The sequence below is a fragment of the Oryzias latipes genome, chromosome 7, assembly GCF_053564925.1.
Source record: "Oryzias latipes strain Hd-rR chromosome 7, Olatipes_Hd-rR_3.1".
NCBI lineage: Eukaryota > Metazoa > Chordata > Actinopteri > Beloniformes > Adrianichthyidae > Oryzias > Oryzias latipes.
In genome coordinates, this window is record NC_136243.1 from 12,769,015 (window position 1) to 12,784,867 (window position 15,853).

General features: G+C 41.2%; 1 protein-coding gene across 22 annotated transcripts in view; it reads left to right on the forward strand.

Moving 5' to 3' along the window:
• hspg2 (heparan sulfate proteoglycan 2) overlaps positions 1-15,853 on the forward strand; it is a 130,433-nt gene that overhangs the window by 81,900 nt on the left and 32,680 nt on the right. For 13 of the 22 annotated variants that reach the window (XM_023956855.2, XM_023956856.2, XM_023956859.2 and 10 more), the window contains 17 exons: positions 118-309; positions 571-609; positions 1,350-1,595; positions 1,693-1,737; positions 2,808-2,891; positions 4,463-4,555; positions 4,626-4,712; positions 4,787-5,017; positions 5,766-5,879; positions 5,954-6,081; positions 6,706-6,792; positions 7,843-7,901; positions 7,992-8,156; positions 8,231-8,341; positions 8,413-8,513; positions 9,617-9,797; positions 15,627-15,686. In XM_023956855.2, coding sequence (XP_023812623.1) covers positions 118-309; positions 571-609; positions 1,350-1,595; positions 1,693-1,737; positions 2,808-2,891; positions 4,463-4,555; positions 4,626-4,712; positions 4,787-5,017; positions 5,766-5,879; positions 5,954-6,081; positions 6,706-6,792; positions 7,843-7,901; positions 7,992-8,156; positions 8,231-8,341; positions 8,413-8,513; positions 9,617-9,797; positions 15,627-15,686 — 2,023 coding nt within the window. The remainder of the gene's footprint in view (positions 1-117; positions 310-570; positions 610-1,349; positions 1,596-1,692; positions 1,738-2,807; positions 2,892-4,462; positions 4,556-4,625; positions 4,713-4,786; positions 5,018-5,765; positions 5,880-5,953; positions 6,082-6,705; positions 6,793-7,842; positions 7,902-7,991; positions 8,157-8,230; positions 8,342-8,412; positions 8,514-9,616; positions 9,798-15,626; positions 15,687-15,853) is intronic. The other 9 variants (XM_023956857.2, XM_078950231.1, XM_078950233.1 and 6 more) reach the window with 5 other exon arrangements.

Here is a 15,853-nt window from a genome sequence, read left to right on the forward strand (position 1 = left end):
ATTATTTTTGAGATAAAATTATTGTAGACTGTTTTGTTAAGTGTATATTCATCTATTACCTCTAAGTTCTTCTTCTAGATTATCTGCTTTTTTTTATTATTGTTTTTGCTCCCACAGGTGACCTCAGCCTTCTTTCCAGGAAACTTTGAGGGATTTGCTTTGGTGAACCGTCAGCGAACAAATCGCATTTCCACCGGTTTCACTGTGGAAGTTTCCACTGAGGGCACTCAGCTGTCCTACAGCAACTTTGACTACTTGGGAGAGGAACCTCACTACTGGCAGCTTCCAGAGGCCTACAAGGGAGACAAGGTCAGTATCCAGAGGTGCACAAGGGTATTAATATAATGAGTGGAAGGATTCGACTCAAGATCAAGGAGGCCTTTTACTAGATCGGAGCAGCATGCCAGAAACCTGCTTTTGCTTCACTGGTTTCTTCTATTTTTTTCCTTGAAATCTTTCGTTTTCTTGCTAACTCTGCCCTGCTGAAGTGTGTTTGGTCTCTTTTGGTCTCGCACTCTCTCTAATAACTCGACTCCACTTTTTCCTGTTTGTTCCATCTGCTCTCGACAGAAACCCTCTCACTTTAGACGTAGGACACGAGCAGAGCAGGTATGGTAAAGATGTCAACCATGTGTGACTTCAGCTTTCATCATTTATCATATTAGCATTTAAAGCGTGCCAGTGGATTTGCTTAACCAAGGCATGAGATTATTAGGTTTTTTACAACTAAAAAGGAGGTCACAGAGTTCTGTTTTGCACTGACATGGCAGCCCACACTCCACCGATAATAACTTTCTGCTTCGTGTGCCATGAGCTGTTTAAATAGATTGATTATTGATGGTCCATTTGAGAGGCTGGTGAAGTTTAACTTTGCCTCCATAGGGCTGCTGCAACACTTGCAAATACCATGAAACCAGTGAGAAGGAAAGTGATCAAAGAGTTTCTCTCATCTGCGTTAATAGTGATGTCCATTTACATGAGGCGCGGCTCAGGGAGGACGCTGCCGTGCGGAACGTAATGACTGCTGAATGTAAAGTTTCTTAGAAACACAAGAACCCATGTGTTGTAAACGTGTGCATTTATACTAGTTCATGGACAAATATGGAGGAAAAAGTCTCCTCAGTTAATGGACATCACACCATTATGGTTGCATTTGCATGGGAGTGAGTTAAAAAGAAGGTTCCCTCGACGTGAGTGCATGTGCCGTAAATCCCGTCGGCTTGTTTTTAACAGTGGGTGCATCTTCCAAGCATCTCTAATTTTTCAAACCCTTAATATTGAATAAAAGTCCCTATTATGGTTACCGCGGTTACCCATCCCACCCGTCTCCGTTGCCCTGCTTCCCCCAGGCCGATGTCAGAAAGCTGGACGAAGAGGTGTGGCCTCTCCTGCTCAATCACTCCAATGAGCGCACCGGTCCCTATTTATTCTTTCCCTCCTCAAAATCCTCCTCCTCTTCCCGGGTCGCAACCTCTTCCTCCTCCCAATTGTTTTTGCATAACTGGAGCCCTCCATCTCCTCCATCTGCTGCCTCCTCTTCAGTTAGACCCACCAGACCACAGCCATACCCCCCAGGCCATGCTCCACACCTGCAGGTACATTCTGATGGAGTCTGTGAGAGCTGGCATGTTTGTTATGGTTGTCTTGGTCACATTTAGTGACTTGTTTTTTTTGGGGGGGGTGACTCTACAGAGCAAGAACACTGTGAGGGAGAGGGCTCCTGGTGGCAGCAGCAAGGTAGATGGTTGCATGGTTGAGTGAAGAGGTTTTCACAAAGGAAAACATATTTGTTGGATCTAAAAGCTTAGGCCTAAATCTTAATTGCCCTTATGAGTAGATATGGTCTGTCTGTGGACAAGAAATTAGCAAACCTGCATGAGGCTCACAATATCCAAGTTGTAGACTACTCTGTGACCCGTAGAGCAAAGATGTCTTTGCACATTTTTTTCTACGTGCATGCTGCCAGCAACAGGTCATAGTGAACACCTAAACAACATTTAAGGGTGAAGTAGGTGAGATGCAGGCGTGTCGTACAGCTTTTTAATTTATTCAAACCCCCCAAATCCTGCGCAAGGAGCTTGTTAGTGCTGTTTAAGTGATAAATGCGTGCTCCTGATCACTAGAGTTAAGGAAATTAGGCAATCAGCGCATAGTTTGTGTGGACATCCTACTGGGATTCTACAATCAATTAGGTATGACCTGCACATCCAGTGCGTGCAGCATTTGGGCACGTTGAGTAAGGAGGCAGTACTCACGACCTTACTGATGACTAGAGTGCAGCTTAAGAACATTGTACGACAGCGTCAATCGTACGTCCTAGGTGTGTGCATCTTACGTTATCTTTACAAACACTTCACAATACATGCATGACAATGGTACATTCCATTCGAACGACGTCCCTCAAAATAGCCAAACTCCAAGACACTCATTAAGATGTGGTCATACTTGTCTACAACCCTCTACAGGCCCAGACAACCCAAAAACACGTAGCACCAGGATGGGTCCACCCCTGGTATGGATGCCTGTAGCCAGGGCTTTAAGTTAGTAAACCCTAAAAAGGAGATTATCAGAGTGCACTTTATCATCAGTTTCTATCGTTGCACGTCTCTAACTCAGGTGCCTCAGTGTAATTTTTGAGTTTGTGACTTTAAGTTCAATGGTAGTTTCAAAAGAAGCATCTGCAGTGAAGAAGTGTGAAGAGTTGGGTCCTCTTCCTGTCTGCATGATTACAATTCAGCCTCCCTGCCTCTGTCTCCTTGCCTTTTTTCTCGTATGCCCCTCTTTCCCCTCCTTCTTTCACCTCTCAGTATGCTCTGGTCTACAAAGGCTTCAGCTTGCATCAGGATGATGTGCTCTACTGGCAGCTCCCAGAAAAGTTCACTGGGGATAAGGTAAAAGAAGACCAAAAAAAAAGCTTTTGAGTGGAGCTTGACACATGCATATACAAAGCCTGTCCACTCCTCCTTTACTGTCAGAAGGTTTTTCTTCTATTTTGGAAGATCAGAGGCCTTGAGCCTCAAAACTAGGTCCAATACTACCATTGAGGATGCAACTTGTCCAGTGTGTTTTTACTAACAGTTTTGAGTTTAGACGAGCTACAGAGATAGACTTACCGGTATGCATGTTTTATATATAGATAAAGATTTTTTTAAATTTACAAATAAGGTACACCTGTTGTCAAAACTGGACTTGAGTGGATCATGTGTTCAATAATTGCCAAAAGTATTCGCTCAACTGAATAAAATCATAAAAATCATCATGTGGGCATGAAAACTGCTTTTTCAAACAGTTGTGTGAGCTCATGAGTTCCTTGATGATAAGATGCTCCTGTGCAGCAAAATAACCTTTAATGACTCTAGACCAGGGGTGACAAACAAGTTTGATTGACACCAAGAGCCAAATTTTTTTCGCTGTGAGAGTCAAAGAGCCACACCACACACTGACCTGACCATGCCCTCTGCTGAATTTGAGTGTGGTTTAAAAGGGAAAATACTAAGAATTGAGACACAGCAGTTTGAAATCCGTACAGTTTGAGAGAGAGAGTAGCAAACAGATTGCATACTCGCCTGTCCAGTGTCAATGCATATTTAATTGAGTACGCTCACAAACAGCCAAACAGCATGGATCTTAATTCTGCTCACAGCCCCCTGACTCATGGTGAGGAACTTTACACCCACAATTCCCCACTTCCCATGAGTCTTGGGGGCTGAAGGCGGGGCTAATCCCTGGGTCGCCACAATATGATGAGACTTAAAGAGCCGCATGTGCTTATTGGCTGAGAGCCGCATGTGCTAGACTAATGGAAAGCTATTCCCTAGCGAAGAATCACACTTCTCCATCTGGAAATCTGATGGACAAGTCTTGAGTTTTGACGGTTGTCAGGCCAACAGTGCTTGTCTGGCTTTTGTGCCCCCTGTGAAGTCTAGTGGAGGTATCATCATGGTGTGGGGTTTGTTCAACATAATTCCACTCTCCCTTTGTAGTGGCAATAGTTTTGGAATGGCCTTTTCCTGTTCCAACATGACTGCACAATAGTGCACAAAAAAGATCCAGTAAGAGATTGGAATGAGTAAAACTCAGCTGACGTGCACAGGGTCCTGACCTCAACCTGATGGAACACCTTAGGTTTAACTTTTAGCAAAGGTACAGAGTCTGAACGTGGTCTTCTGGAAGAATGGTCAAACAATCCTGTATGCCCTCTTGAACTCGAGAAAAGCCGTTTCAAAACGTATGGACCAACATCACTTAAACTTACAAGTAGGATGTCATTCAAGTTGATATTTGTAAAACAACAGATGGGTGAATACTTTTAGCAGTTTAATATTTAAAATCTGATACTAAAAGTGGTTGTGGTTTATAGTGATAAATAAGTTATTATTGTCAATATTAAAGAAAATCTTCTTGTTATTTTAATTTGAAGAAAAGTCATTTTTTAATATATATTTTTTCTTTTTTGCTGTAGGTGGTTTCTTATGGTGGAAAACTTAAATACACCATTTCGTATGTGGCTGAATCAACAAAATCACTCCAGGATGATCCTGACGTTCAAATTATTGTAAGTACGTCCTCTGAGGGACCTTCTGCAGTGCCATTGATCTCAGCTTACCTGTCTGTGGTACCCACAGGGCAATGACATCACCTTGGTGGCTCGCCAGCCCTGGAGGCAGTTTCCCGGCAGACAGACCAAACACTTCGAGGTCGTTTTCAGAGAGGTGAGTGCCACCGTCCTCAAAAGTTCTGCGATGGCACTGCCACATTTCTTCAACTGCTTTAATTTGTTTCACAGGAACACTGGCGCAGACCAGATGGCATTCTTGCCACCCGAGAGCACTTAATGATGGTTCTGGCCGATCTGGACGACATCCTGATTCGAGCTTCTTACTCGGCTGACATGCGCTCTTCCAGCATCTCTGACGTCAGCATGGAAATCGCCGTGCCCAACTACAGCGGCCTCGCACAAGCCCTGGAGGTGGAACAGTGCCGCTGCCCCCCTGGGTACCAGGGACTCTCCTGCCAGGTAGTTACCAAAGTTGTTGTAATACACAGAATTACTTTGCATCAAAAGGATGTTTTTTTCATAACATCATGGATTCATTAAAAGTCTCCACCGATGTCTCAAAGACTTTAGCATGCACATACTTAAAATGTCCAAGCATCAAACAAGCAGAACATTCATTACCCAGCTGTGAGAAGGAACTGATTTCCACCAAAACAAAACTAAATCCACCTTTACACAAAGCATGACAGCAGCTCAAGCTACAACAAAAATCCTACCATCACTAAAGCTAGTGCCGTTATTATGACATCTCCTTGAGCTAGCTAGCCACTGGTCACTACTAGATTTGTGCAAAAATCTTTTTCGAACAAATCTTGTTTTTTCTTTTGGAATATAAATGTAACATTAAGATTAGTTAGAATAAAGTTTCTAAATAAATGTTTCTTTATAAATTATTTTTTTCCAAAATTGTATCAATGTTTTATTGCTTGCTTGCTTGTACTACCTCTGCTATAGTCTCACTGTACTATATTTTTTCATTCGTTTTTTGTATTTTTGCCCTACGGAGGCAGAGACACTCGCTTCATCTGTGCACGTCTCTTTCCAATTAAAAACGAGCATCAATAATAACTACAGTGGTTTATGGTTTTGAACAGAGACTGGTCATACTAAAAGAGTCTGATTAAGTGTCTAAGACAACTTTCAATGTGTACAGTAAAGCTTCAATATAAATGTTATAGCTGCATAAACTCACATGTGCTTTTTAAAGGACTGTGCTCCTGGGTACACACGCACCGGAACAGGCTTATATCTGGGTCACTGCGAGCTCTGCGAGTGCAACGGACACTCTGATTCCTGCCACCCCGAGACTGGCATCTGCACGGTATGGAGCACAGGACCAGAATGCGATGGACGCCGACCGACCCCTCTGTTAATGCAGTGTGCGTCTTCTTTCAGAGCTGCTCCCATAACACTCAGGGCGAGTTCTGCGAGCTTTGCGCCCCCGGCTTCTTCGGCGATCCAACTGTTGGTACTCCGGCTGACTGCCAGCTGTGTGCTTGCCCTCACACTGACCCAGAGTATCAGTAAGCCCTTACACACATACTGAGCACTCACATACCTCTTGCTGTTTTAGCCCTGGATGACTGTGTCCACCTCCTCTGTTTACAGAAGCGTGTCTTCTGATTTCTGCACTTCTGATTTGTTTTCTTATTTCATTGTTTTTCTTTTCTAGATCCAATTTATTATAAACTTCAAGCTTTTCTCCTTTGTTTGTGTTCTCAATACTCTTCTTGACGGACCTGAAAGGGGCAAAGTCATTGGAGTCTTCCTCTATGAACAAAGAAAAACTGCAAAATAGAATCGATGATCAATATTCGTTTGGCATCCATCCACCCACCCATCCATCCACCCACCCATCCATCCATCCATCCATCCATCCATATATGTATTTTCTAAACTCTATCCCTTTTGTCGTCACATGGTTGCAGGATCATATCCCGGTTACTGGGCGAAAGGGGGTCTTTTCTTTGACATTTTGATCAAAAAAAAATCTTTTTGTTGCTACCTGCTGAATCTTTCCTCTGCATTATATTCGGTTTCCATCAGTATTTTTTAATAAAAAAAAACATTTTTAAGTAGATTTTTGCTGAATATGTCGATAAAAACATTTTTCAGCAGCTGTTCTTTGATACCGTCTCATATTTCAGGTTCTCCCCCACCTGTGAGAGCCTCGGCAACGCAGGCTACCGCTGCACAGCTTGCCAGCCCGGCTACACCGGCCAGTACTGTGAACGGTAAAGTAGCTCTTTCTGCTTTTATTTCATAAAATTAATACTACAACTGATGTAAAGAATGCACTTTTAAGAGTTCATTGAGCTAGTTTCAGGAGCAAATATGTTACAGCGGCAACCAAGTAGACCAGTGTTTTTCAACCTTTTTTGAGCCACGGCACACTTTAACCTTGACAAAAATCCCGCGGCACACCAGCATCCCAAAAAAAAAAAAAAAAAAGCAGAAACTCATAGTCTGTTTTGATCTACAGCCCCCCCCCCCCCCGGCAATCTGACGTGCATTTTTGTGATAATTGTGGCAGAAAAAGCAGGAAGTTGCAGATGTTTTTCTAAAAGATGTAATACAAGTTAAGTTACATACAAACTGTATGTTCGTTGTGTTTTCAAGACGTGTAAGAAGGACGACTCATTGTACGCTGTCCCTTTAAGCCAATGCATCATGGGAGATGTAGTGTGAAAACTGCGAGAAAACGGCAGAAAGACTCGCATCTCTGAGCTTCATGGTTTTGTTCACTTGTTCCACGGACTGATACCGGATTCTGTGGAAAGCTACACCGCTAAAGACGAGCTTTAGCTGGTGTTTTTGTTGGAACTGAGTGAGTTATGAGCTAAATTGGAACAAGGAAGTGGAGACTTTAACCACTTCTGATTGGTCAGACTGATGACATGTGATTAAGCCTTCAAGAATGATTGGTGGAGTCGTGGAGACAGTAAAAGCTGCGGGACTTTTCTTTACACAGTTATAGCTGCAGCTATTTCGCGTTACCGTCATTCTTATCAAAATGTCTTTAATAGAATCAAATAAACACAAAGAAAAAAGTATTTTATGATCGTTTATATTCCTAACTACTCAGTGTTTTATCAGGACCTGTTTGGATGAACAAAGAGCTGATTTCCTGGAGATGGGAAATGTTTTTAGATCAGTTAATGAGGGCAATTTTCCACGGCACACTTGACCATCTCCCACGGCACACTAGTGTGCCGCGGCACACTGGTTGAAAAACACTGAAGTAGACAGTCATCAAGCTTGACCAAACACTATTCTCGTCTCAGATGTGCTCCCGGATACGTAGGAAACCCTCAGAACAGAGTAAGGTGTCGCCCACATGACGGTAAGGTTTCAGCGGTAAAAAATGTGCGGGAGAATTAAGAGATATTCCTGTTGTCACACACGGGAAGTGAACACTTGATGACATTTCCAGCCGCGGCCGCTCTGATTGTGAAAGTTTATCCGGAGAGGTTCCGAACTTCCCAAGGCAGCTCAGTGACTCTGCGCTGCCAGGTGTCTGGATCTCCTCCGCACCACTTCCACTGGTCTAGAGAGGACGGACGGCCCATCTCCAGCAGCACTGAAAGGCGCAAGGAAGGTACGGCTGCTGAACTGTCTTCGCTGTTCTGGCAATCAATCAAAGAAAAGGTGTTCAGAGGGTGTTTCTTGCAGGAGCGGAGCTACACTTCCCCTCCGTCCAGCCCTCTGACGCAGGCGTTTACATCTGCACCTGCAGGGACCTGCGCAGCACCAACAGAAGCCGGGCTGAGATTTTTGTCACCGGTTTGTGGGTTTAACAATTTGTGCCTTCTTTTTCTGTCACTGTGTTTTCTGACATTGCTACGTTTCACCAGGTGGGCCATCTAAACCTATCGAGGTCACGGTTGAGGAGCCTAAAACCCAGACGGTCCGGGTCGGTTCGACTGTCAGCTTTATCTGCACTGCAAGGAGCAAGGTAAGAACCGGACCAGCATTTCTAGATTGGTTCCAGTCAAAACCATTGACTGAATAAGAGAACTGGACCGAGTGAGTGTGAGGTCACCTATAGAAAATGGCTAACTTCCAGCTCCAACAAAATGAATGTCAATTCAGTCGCCATTTTTTCACGATATGGACACCACCATATTGGAGCCAGACGACAATTGTAGGGAGTACTTCTATCGAGGCATGTTATTGGTCAGTTTATATCTTGAATAACTTGCACAATAGGAAAAACTATTAGGTTTTAAAAGGTATCAGAGCAAGAATGATTATTCTGACAAAGAGAATGAATGAGTAAAAGCTGTGTATTTCTTTATAAAATGCTATGGGATTTTTGCTTCTTGAAAACCAGCGGGAACTTCCTGATTAGAACGTGAGGGGAAGGGGTCACTTGTTCTAGTTCTCATATACATCTACCTTTTTTTAACATGTTCTTGCTAATCCAAATTGTTTTCATGATATTTGTTCTTTCAAGTTATAAACTGACCAATCAGATGCCTCAATAAAAGTAGGTGGTCTTGCGTCAAATGTTCAAAACATTTGAAAGATTCTCCCAAGCCTTAAGAGGTAGGGATGTGGCTTTCCAACAAGCTCACTTCTGATTGGTGAGACTGGTTGCCACAGAAACCTAGTCCTGGATTGATTCAGACCAATCACTGCTCACTGACGTCGTCTGGCTCCAACATGGCGGCCTGTGTCACTAAAAATTGGCAACTGAGAGAGTCTTGAATCTTGGATCATTTCTTATTTTGTCATTGAGCGGGGGAGGCTACCATCAGCTCCTCACACATCTCAGAGCCTAAAACCTGGAAAACCAGCACCAGAGGCTGATAGACTGACCAGTCATCCCCTTAGCAGCCGCCACTGTCTCAGTTTTAAAATGAGAAGGTTAGACTAAAAATGCTGCAAAACTCTCCAAATTAAACCATTATTCAAACCATACTTCAACTCTATATTTATGCTGTTTTGGTGCATCCCAGTGATGCCCACACACTCAATCAGTCCCACGTGTGTTGTTTTTTTACTCCCGCTGTTTTATGTCTAAAGCTGCAGAGCAGTAACTTGTGTCCTTAACAGTCACCAGCCTACACCCTGGTGTGGACCCGAGAAGGTAACCGAAAGCTCCCCAACCGGGCCATGGACTTCAACGGCATCCTGACCATCCAGAACGTGCAGCCCGCGGACGCGGGCGTCTACATTTGCACGGGCTCCAACATGTTTGACATGGACGAGGGCAGCGCCATCCTCTATGTGCCAGGTTTGTGATCCTCGGCACGGCACTCCCCTCCTGCTCCCACGCCGCCTCTGGCTGGCGAAGTTCCCCACCTTCCCGCCTCACCTCAGCTTGGAATGATGCATGTTTCTCTGTTTAACTGCTTTACTGTGTGTGATTTCAACTCTGCGCTCTGGGCTAACAGCACATTAAGCTTGCAAGTCTTCATCCTCTGCTCTCTGACAGCAAACACGTCCTTATTGTTGTGATCCAGCTTCCTGCTGCTTTCCGCCTTGTTTGTCGCTGTGATTGGATTTTTCTAAATGGTACATCAAGAAATACAGCTTGTGGATCTAATAATAACAGTTTAGCTCAAATTTTTTTTACAAAACATTAAACCTCCAGGGGATCCCGGTGTGCAGTTTTGATTCAGCTTCTTAGAGGTCAAATCATTTGGAGCCGCGGCTTTCTCAATGACGCTTTGCTTAAACTAGGGCGCAGGTTTGTTTTTCCCACATGCCTTCAGTTAATTGGTGGTGGTTGGATTTGCTTCTTTATCCGTGGTAAACTTTTGCATAAAAGCTACCAAAGGTTTTACAAGCAAGGTGCTGGATTCTGGGGTTTGTCTTGAACTTTTTCTGCCTGAGCTGTGATGGGGGGGGGGTGCCTTGACAATGTGACTGGAAGGAGAACAAGAGGACTTCAGTGCGTCTGCATCCAAAGTAGAAAAAAAAAGCCCAATCATTGGGTGCAAAGATCCTTTTAGAAGTAAACTTACTGCGTTGCACCTCACATCATCCCCATGATGAATGTTTATGAGAAAGCGGTGCTCGCAGCGAAACAAACTGGTATAAAACTCACTCTACAACTTTAATAAAAATACTACATCATTTCTTTATTGATATATTGTCTAGAAATGTGCATGTTTTATCATTAAATGGATAAATATTTCAGATTTACAAAAAAGACATACATTCTTCGTTTTTAAATCAACTTCAGCTGTATTCATGTTTTTATTTACACTTCATTTAATTTCTACATTTCTTACGATTATTTTGAAATTGTTTTTTCTTTTTTTTTAAGAGTTAGTGAATGTGTTTACATTTATGAGAAAACTTACACTTAAAACAGTTACAGGTGTGTTTAAGACCTTTTTCTTCCCTATTTTTATGTTCTCCCTTTAACTGGCTGTAAGATTAAAAGATCTGTTTCTATAACTACTGACATGTACACATTATGATATGATGTATTTATCTCTACTGTGAAAGTATTTTGTGGGGGAATAAAAGATGATTAAAAACATGACACAAAAGGTATTTGTATTTAAATGGATGTGGGCTCAGAGACCTGGATTGGGATTGCATCTCACTGCAAATTAATGAAACAAGAAGAAAAAAATTCATTTAACTGAAAATGTGCCTCAAGTATTTTTTTCACATTCAGTGATAGTAAATTGTAGCCGGTTGGCTCATTCTAAATATGTTCATTTTGCAAGAAAAAGTTTGATTTTGCTATAAAGTTGTGCCGTGGAGGTCACTCCAGTGCAGGACATGTACCAGAAAAATTAAGTTCTTAGTCTCAAAACTCTCCGTTTAGTTTTGTGGTTGGCCAACCTGCCCCAGAGTTCTTGCATCTTTTTCAAACATAGAAACTGCTACTTATAAAACCAACACTTTAGAATTTTGGCTGGTGAAGTCACCTAAAGGTCATTTTGGAACCTTAGTTGCAAAAGTAATTTACCATTTAATATGCATATTTTTTGTTATAAAATTAGCTAAGGTAAGGGATCTTACTGTCCACTATACATTTTTTTTTTAGTAAAAAAGTAAGAATATGAATGGTTTGAGTTAAAAGTTGCATGTCAGAAGGAACATTTGTAAATGTCAAACCTTTCCTGTCAAATTAAGATTTGTAACCACCAGTCTTAAATAAAGTTGTCTTCCATAACTTTCTGTCTGACAGAAACTAAATTAGGAACTATCTGAACACAGGATGAATGCACCAGTGGCGACTGTTTTAAATAAAAAATAATAAAAAAGACAAATTTCTGTATTAAATTCAGCTCTGAAATACTCTTTAATCTGTACTGTAGTGGTGTTGGAAACCCTTCTGGTAAAAATCTTGGCAAAATCCGCTGTTGGATTGTTTTTTTTTTACCAGTTAGTCATAATTTAGCTTTATTTGTTGCCAACTTGGCCCAAATTTTAGAGCATTTTAGGGCATATTATTTGCACATTAGTTTTTATTATTAAATTGGCGTTGCTGTTACATTCTGGGCAAAGTTGCCCGATGTTTTTTTCATTCATCTAAACATGGCCACCCTGTTATCCTTGTTTTTGTCTCTTATCTGTGGCTTTGTTCACACCAACCTCATTTGGTTTGGGGTAAAACAGAACAGAATTTGCTCATTAGTCTAGAACAAGGGTGGGCGAACTACCGCCTATGGGCCAAATGCGGCCCCTCAAACTACTTAATCTGGCCCGCCACACTGGAATAAATTAGACTGATAATCCTCATTTATGGATTTTCTGGTGTGTTCCCATGGTGCACTACAAATATATAGACCCTTGTTTAGGTGCAGAAAATAAATCTGCATTTCTGTGGTCTAGGAAGATTTTGTTGTTTTTCTAACGTTGGTGTGTGTATTCCAAGTGAGACAGTCATTTTTTCGATTATTCCAACACCACATGAATGCAGCATAGAAAAGGGAGAAAAAAGTTTTTTTTTCTCCCTGAAGGACATCAACCTACTGTATTGGTGCAATTGGGACTAAAATGAGAAATAAAAGCCACAGTTTTGAAATAAAACCAAAAAAAGTTCTGTATACATTTCTTTTCAATCAAAATTGAAGCATGTTTTTTTAGTCCAGATTCTATGGTTTTCCTTTTTCTAATGAGGTGAATTACCAAAACACGCCACTGATTTGCTCCTGGTCCTGCCCTTCTGTCAAATTTTAGAACAATATGTGGCTCACGTTTAAAAAAGTTGGCCCCCCACTGGTCTAGACCAATTATGCAGGTGTGAATTTGCTCATGTTCAGACCAAACAAACAGACTGAGATCCATCTGGGAGGTGGTCTCCTTCAGCCTCCAAACAGACTCTGGTACGGTTTGGTTATGGGGTAAATGGGAATGGGCCCCACTTGGCCTAACTCTAAACTTCACCAACCCTTTAGAACTAAAAAGTAACCATAGTGGGGTCAAGGGCAATAAACAGGACACGACTAGCAACCTTTCTTTACCATTTTATTATAGCAAAACTACTTAAACAGATGTTTTTTAAGAATTTGTAAGTGTATCAAGATGATAACTTTTCCAACAATTAAATCAGGAAAGACCTCCATGATAGTTTGTCTGAAATTATGTTGCCCTTTCCTTATGGCATGTGGCCATCTGTGCAGTGGTCGTCACAAATATGCTTCGATTCACACATTTTAGGCAAAAGGTTTATTGAGAAAACAAACCAAATCAAATCAAGTAGGAAAAATTAAATCTGCGCTCGATCCGGACCAAAGAAGCCGTCCAACTTCTTTATATCATCAACCATCCCCAAACGGTTTTGAGATTTCTTTCACTTTTCTATTCACAACTGTTTTAATGCAGTTTGGGGATTTTGAGATGTGTTTGAGACTACTTTTGGAATAACTTCCAGGGACACAACAGCAGGAATCAGCAGGTAACAAAAGGAAACTGAGAACTTCGAGACATTTCGCAAACTCTCAAGTGAATGCTCTTTGGATTTGTTACAAAACTCAAAAAGGTTAATGACTCAGCAAAACCACAAGCTGTATATCTGCATTTTTGTTGTCTTTAGTCAGAAAAAACATTGGTATTTTATGTGTTTAATTTATCCTCCTGCTATTAACCTGCATGTACTCTATAGTTCCACTGCATAAAGTATTTCCATTTCTCCTTGTATTGCTGCACATTTCTAACAGTTTTGCTTGTTTTGTGCATTTATTGTTAACATTCAAAGCAACGCAAGTTACAGTCTGTTCCAAACCTTTAATGCCCTTTTACAGACATTTGTTTGTATCATATTTATTATCAATAAAATGCATTCAAGTCAGTCTTCCATGCATTTGCTGTCTGCATAAATATGTATTCGGTTAGTATAGAAGTTGAATGCATGAAAACGTTGAGAGCAATAACAACAAAAAAACTGAAAATGTATATACAGTTTGGAAAAAAATGAAACTATTCCAACTAAATTTGGGGAAAAACTATGTTTTTATCAGTTATGATGGCATTTTTCTTCTTTGATATCAGAAGACTATGGGAACTTTTTCTGCTTTTTTTGGTGTCAGATGATTTTGTTTGCACATAACGTATGTAACTTTTATATAATTACAAAAAAAGTTATAATTATATATGTAATTATATAAAAAGCTGCTTATAAGCCAATTAACATATTTTGAGTCAAATGAAGACACACCTTCAAACTGAGAGCCTCCTTGCACAGCATTGTGGGAGGATAATTGTTGACCTTTACAAACCCTTTTCATACAGTTCTTAGATGTTTGAAGGTCAAAACATACATTGGCGTAACCATCATAAAAGGGCACTGTCATTAAACCTAAAATACCGGTAGTCCTTTACATCTGTTTTACCAATTGGCAGTTGGAACTGAAGAAGCTTCATTGATGAGCAGAAAAACGTCTTTTCAATTAACCTTTTCAAGTCAAATTACCCCGACAAATACCTGACACATTTAACTAAACTTTGACAACTACAGGAAAAAAAAAACGTTTTGGAGAACCATTAAGTTTCCAAGCTAGAGTTAAGAGAGTTGCTGCTGTAGGTCCTCAAGGCAACCTTTTGACTTCCGGATTGAAGCACATTTAAAAACTGACATTTTATAATTCTAGTGAGTAAACATTTAATAGGTGAAGTTTTACACCAGTAAGTTGGTCCCCATTCACAGTTTTACCCGTTCAAAACTGGAGATTTTTGCTCCAGTGTCTTTCGACTACCGTGACTCTTCAACTATTTACGCAACTGACGCAATTCCAGTGGATTCTGAAGCAGAAAAATGACTGCTTTGCACTAATATGCAACAGTTTACAGTAGTGAAGAGCTTTCACAACCAATGTTAGTCAGCTGTTTGTCTCATAGAGAAAAACTGCTTTTTATATCGGCTTTGCACCGATGTGCTAACTGGCGCAAAGCTGCTTTTCTCCGCCACAATATCAGCGGATTTACGTTGTTAAACGTAAACGGTCGAAGAGTTATGGCATGCCATTACCTAGGTGTCACTGGAAACAGCGACAGGCAGATTTCAAGTTTAAATGCACATTTTATGGTCTGTTCAAACCAATTGAACTCGATTGGTGTCGAATTAAATTCAGAGAGCAAAAATTAAAGCTTTCAAAGCGGAAAACCAATTTCAACTGCAGTGTATGGAGGGGGGAGCATCATGTTGTGGGACTGCTGCTCTTTAGAAAGTAGATGGTACGATAAAAAACGGTTTAGGTCTGTCGTGCATGCTAAAACGTTAAAAGACAAAAAGATGAAAGTTTTGTAGTGCTGAAGGATTTGCAGAGAACGTTTAGCAGAAGTAAAACTATTTGTACCGTACTATCATTAAGATCCTGACCTGTCATAGGCTTCTTAAATGTAAAAGCCAAAGTAAATTTTTTGGTTTAAGAAGAAATGTATCTTTTTTTTCTAAACTGTATGTAAACTTTCAGTTGGACATACTGTGGTGGTTTTTAGTGGTACTTGTGGTGGTTTTTTGAATAACCCGGTGTAAAACAATGGCAGTCTTGGCAGAGAACAATGTGATCTCAGAGGGTGGTAACGGTAAACTGCTGTAACAATCAAAGTCTGGCCTGTCAGTTTACCTGTACCCCTCCCTTCCTCCCTTCATCTGCAGAGGTCTCACAGACTCAGATGTTTTACACAGCCTATGAAATGTTTGAAGGACACGGACTGCGTAAGTCTGCATGGTTTCCTCCCCGCCAAAGCTCCCTGGTTGGATCCTCCTCTTCCTCTCTTCATTCTATATGCACTCATCTTCTGCAGCATGGAGGCACTGGTGGCCTAGTAATGCCCATGTACAATCAACCAAGCCAGAGTTTCCAAATATAGAGTACATGAACC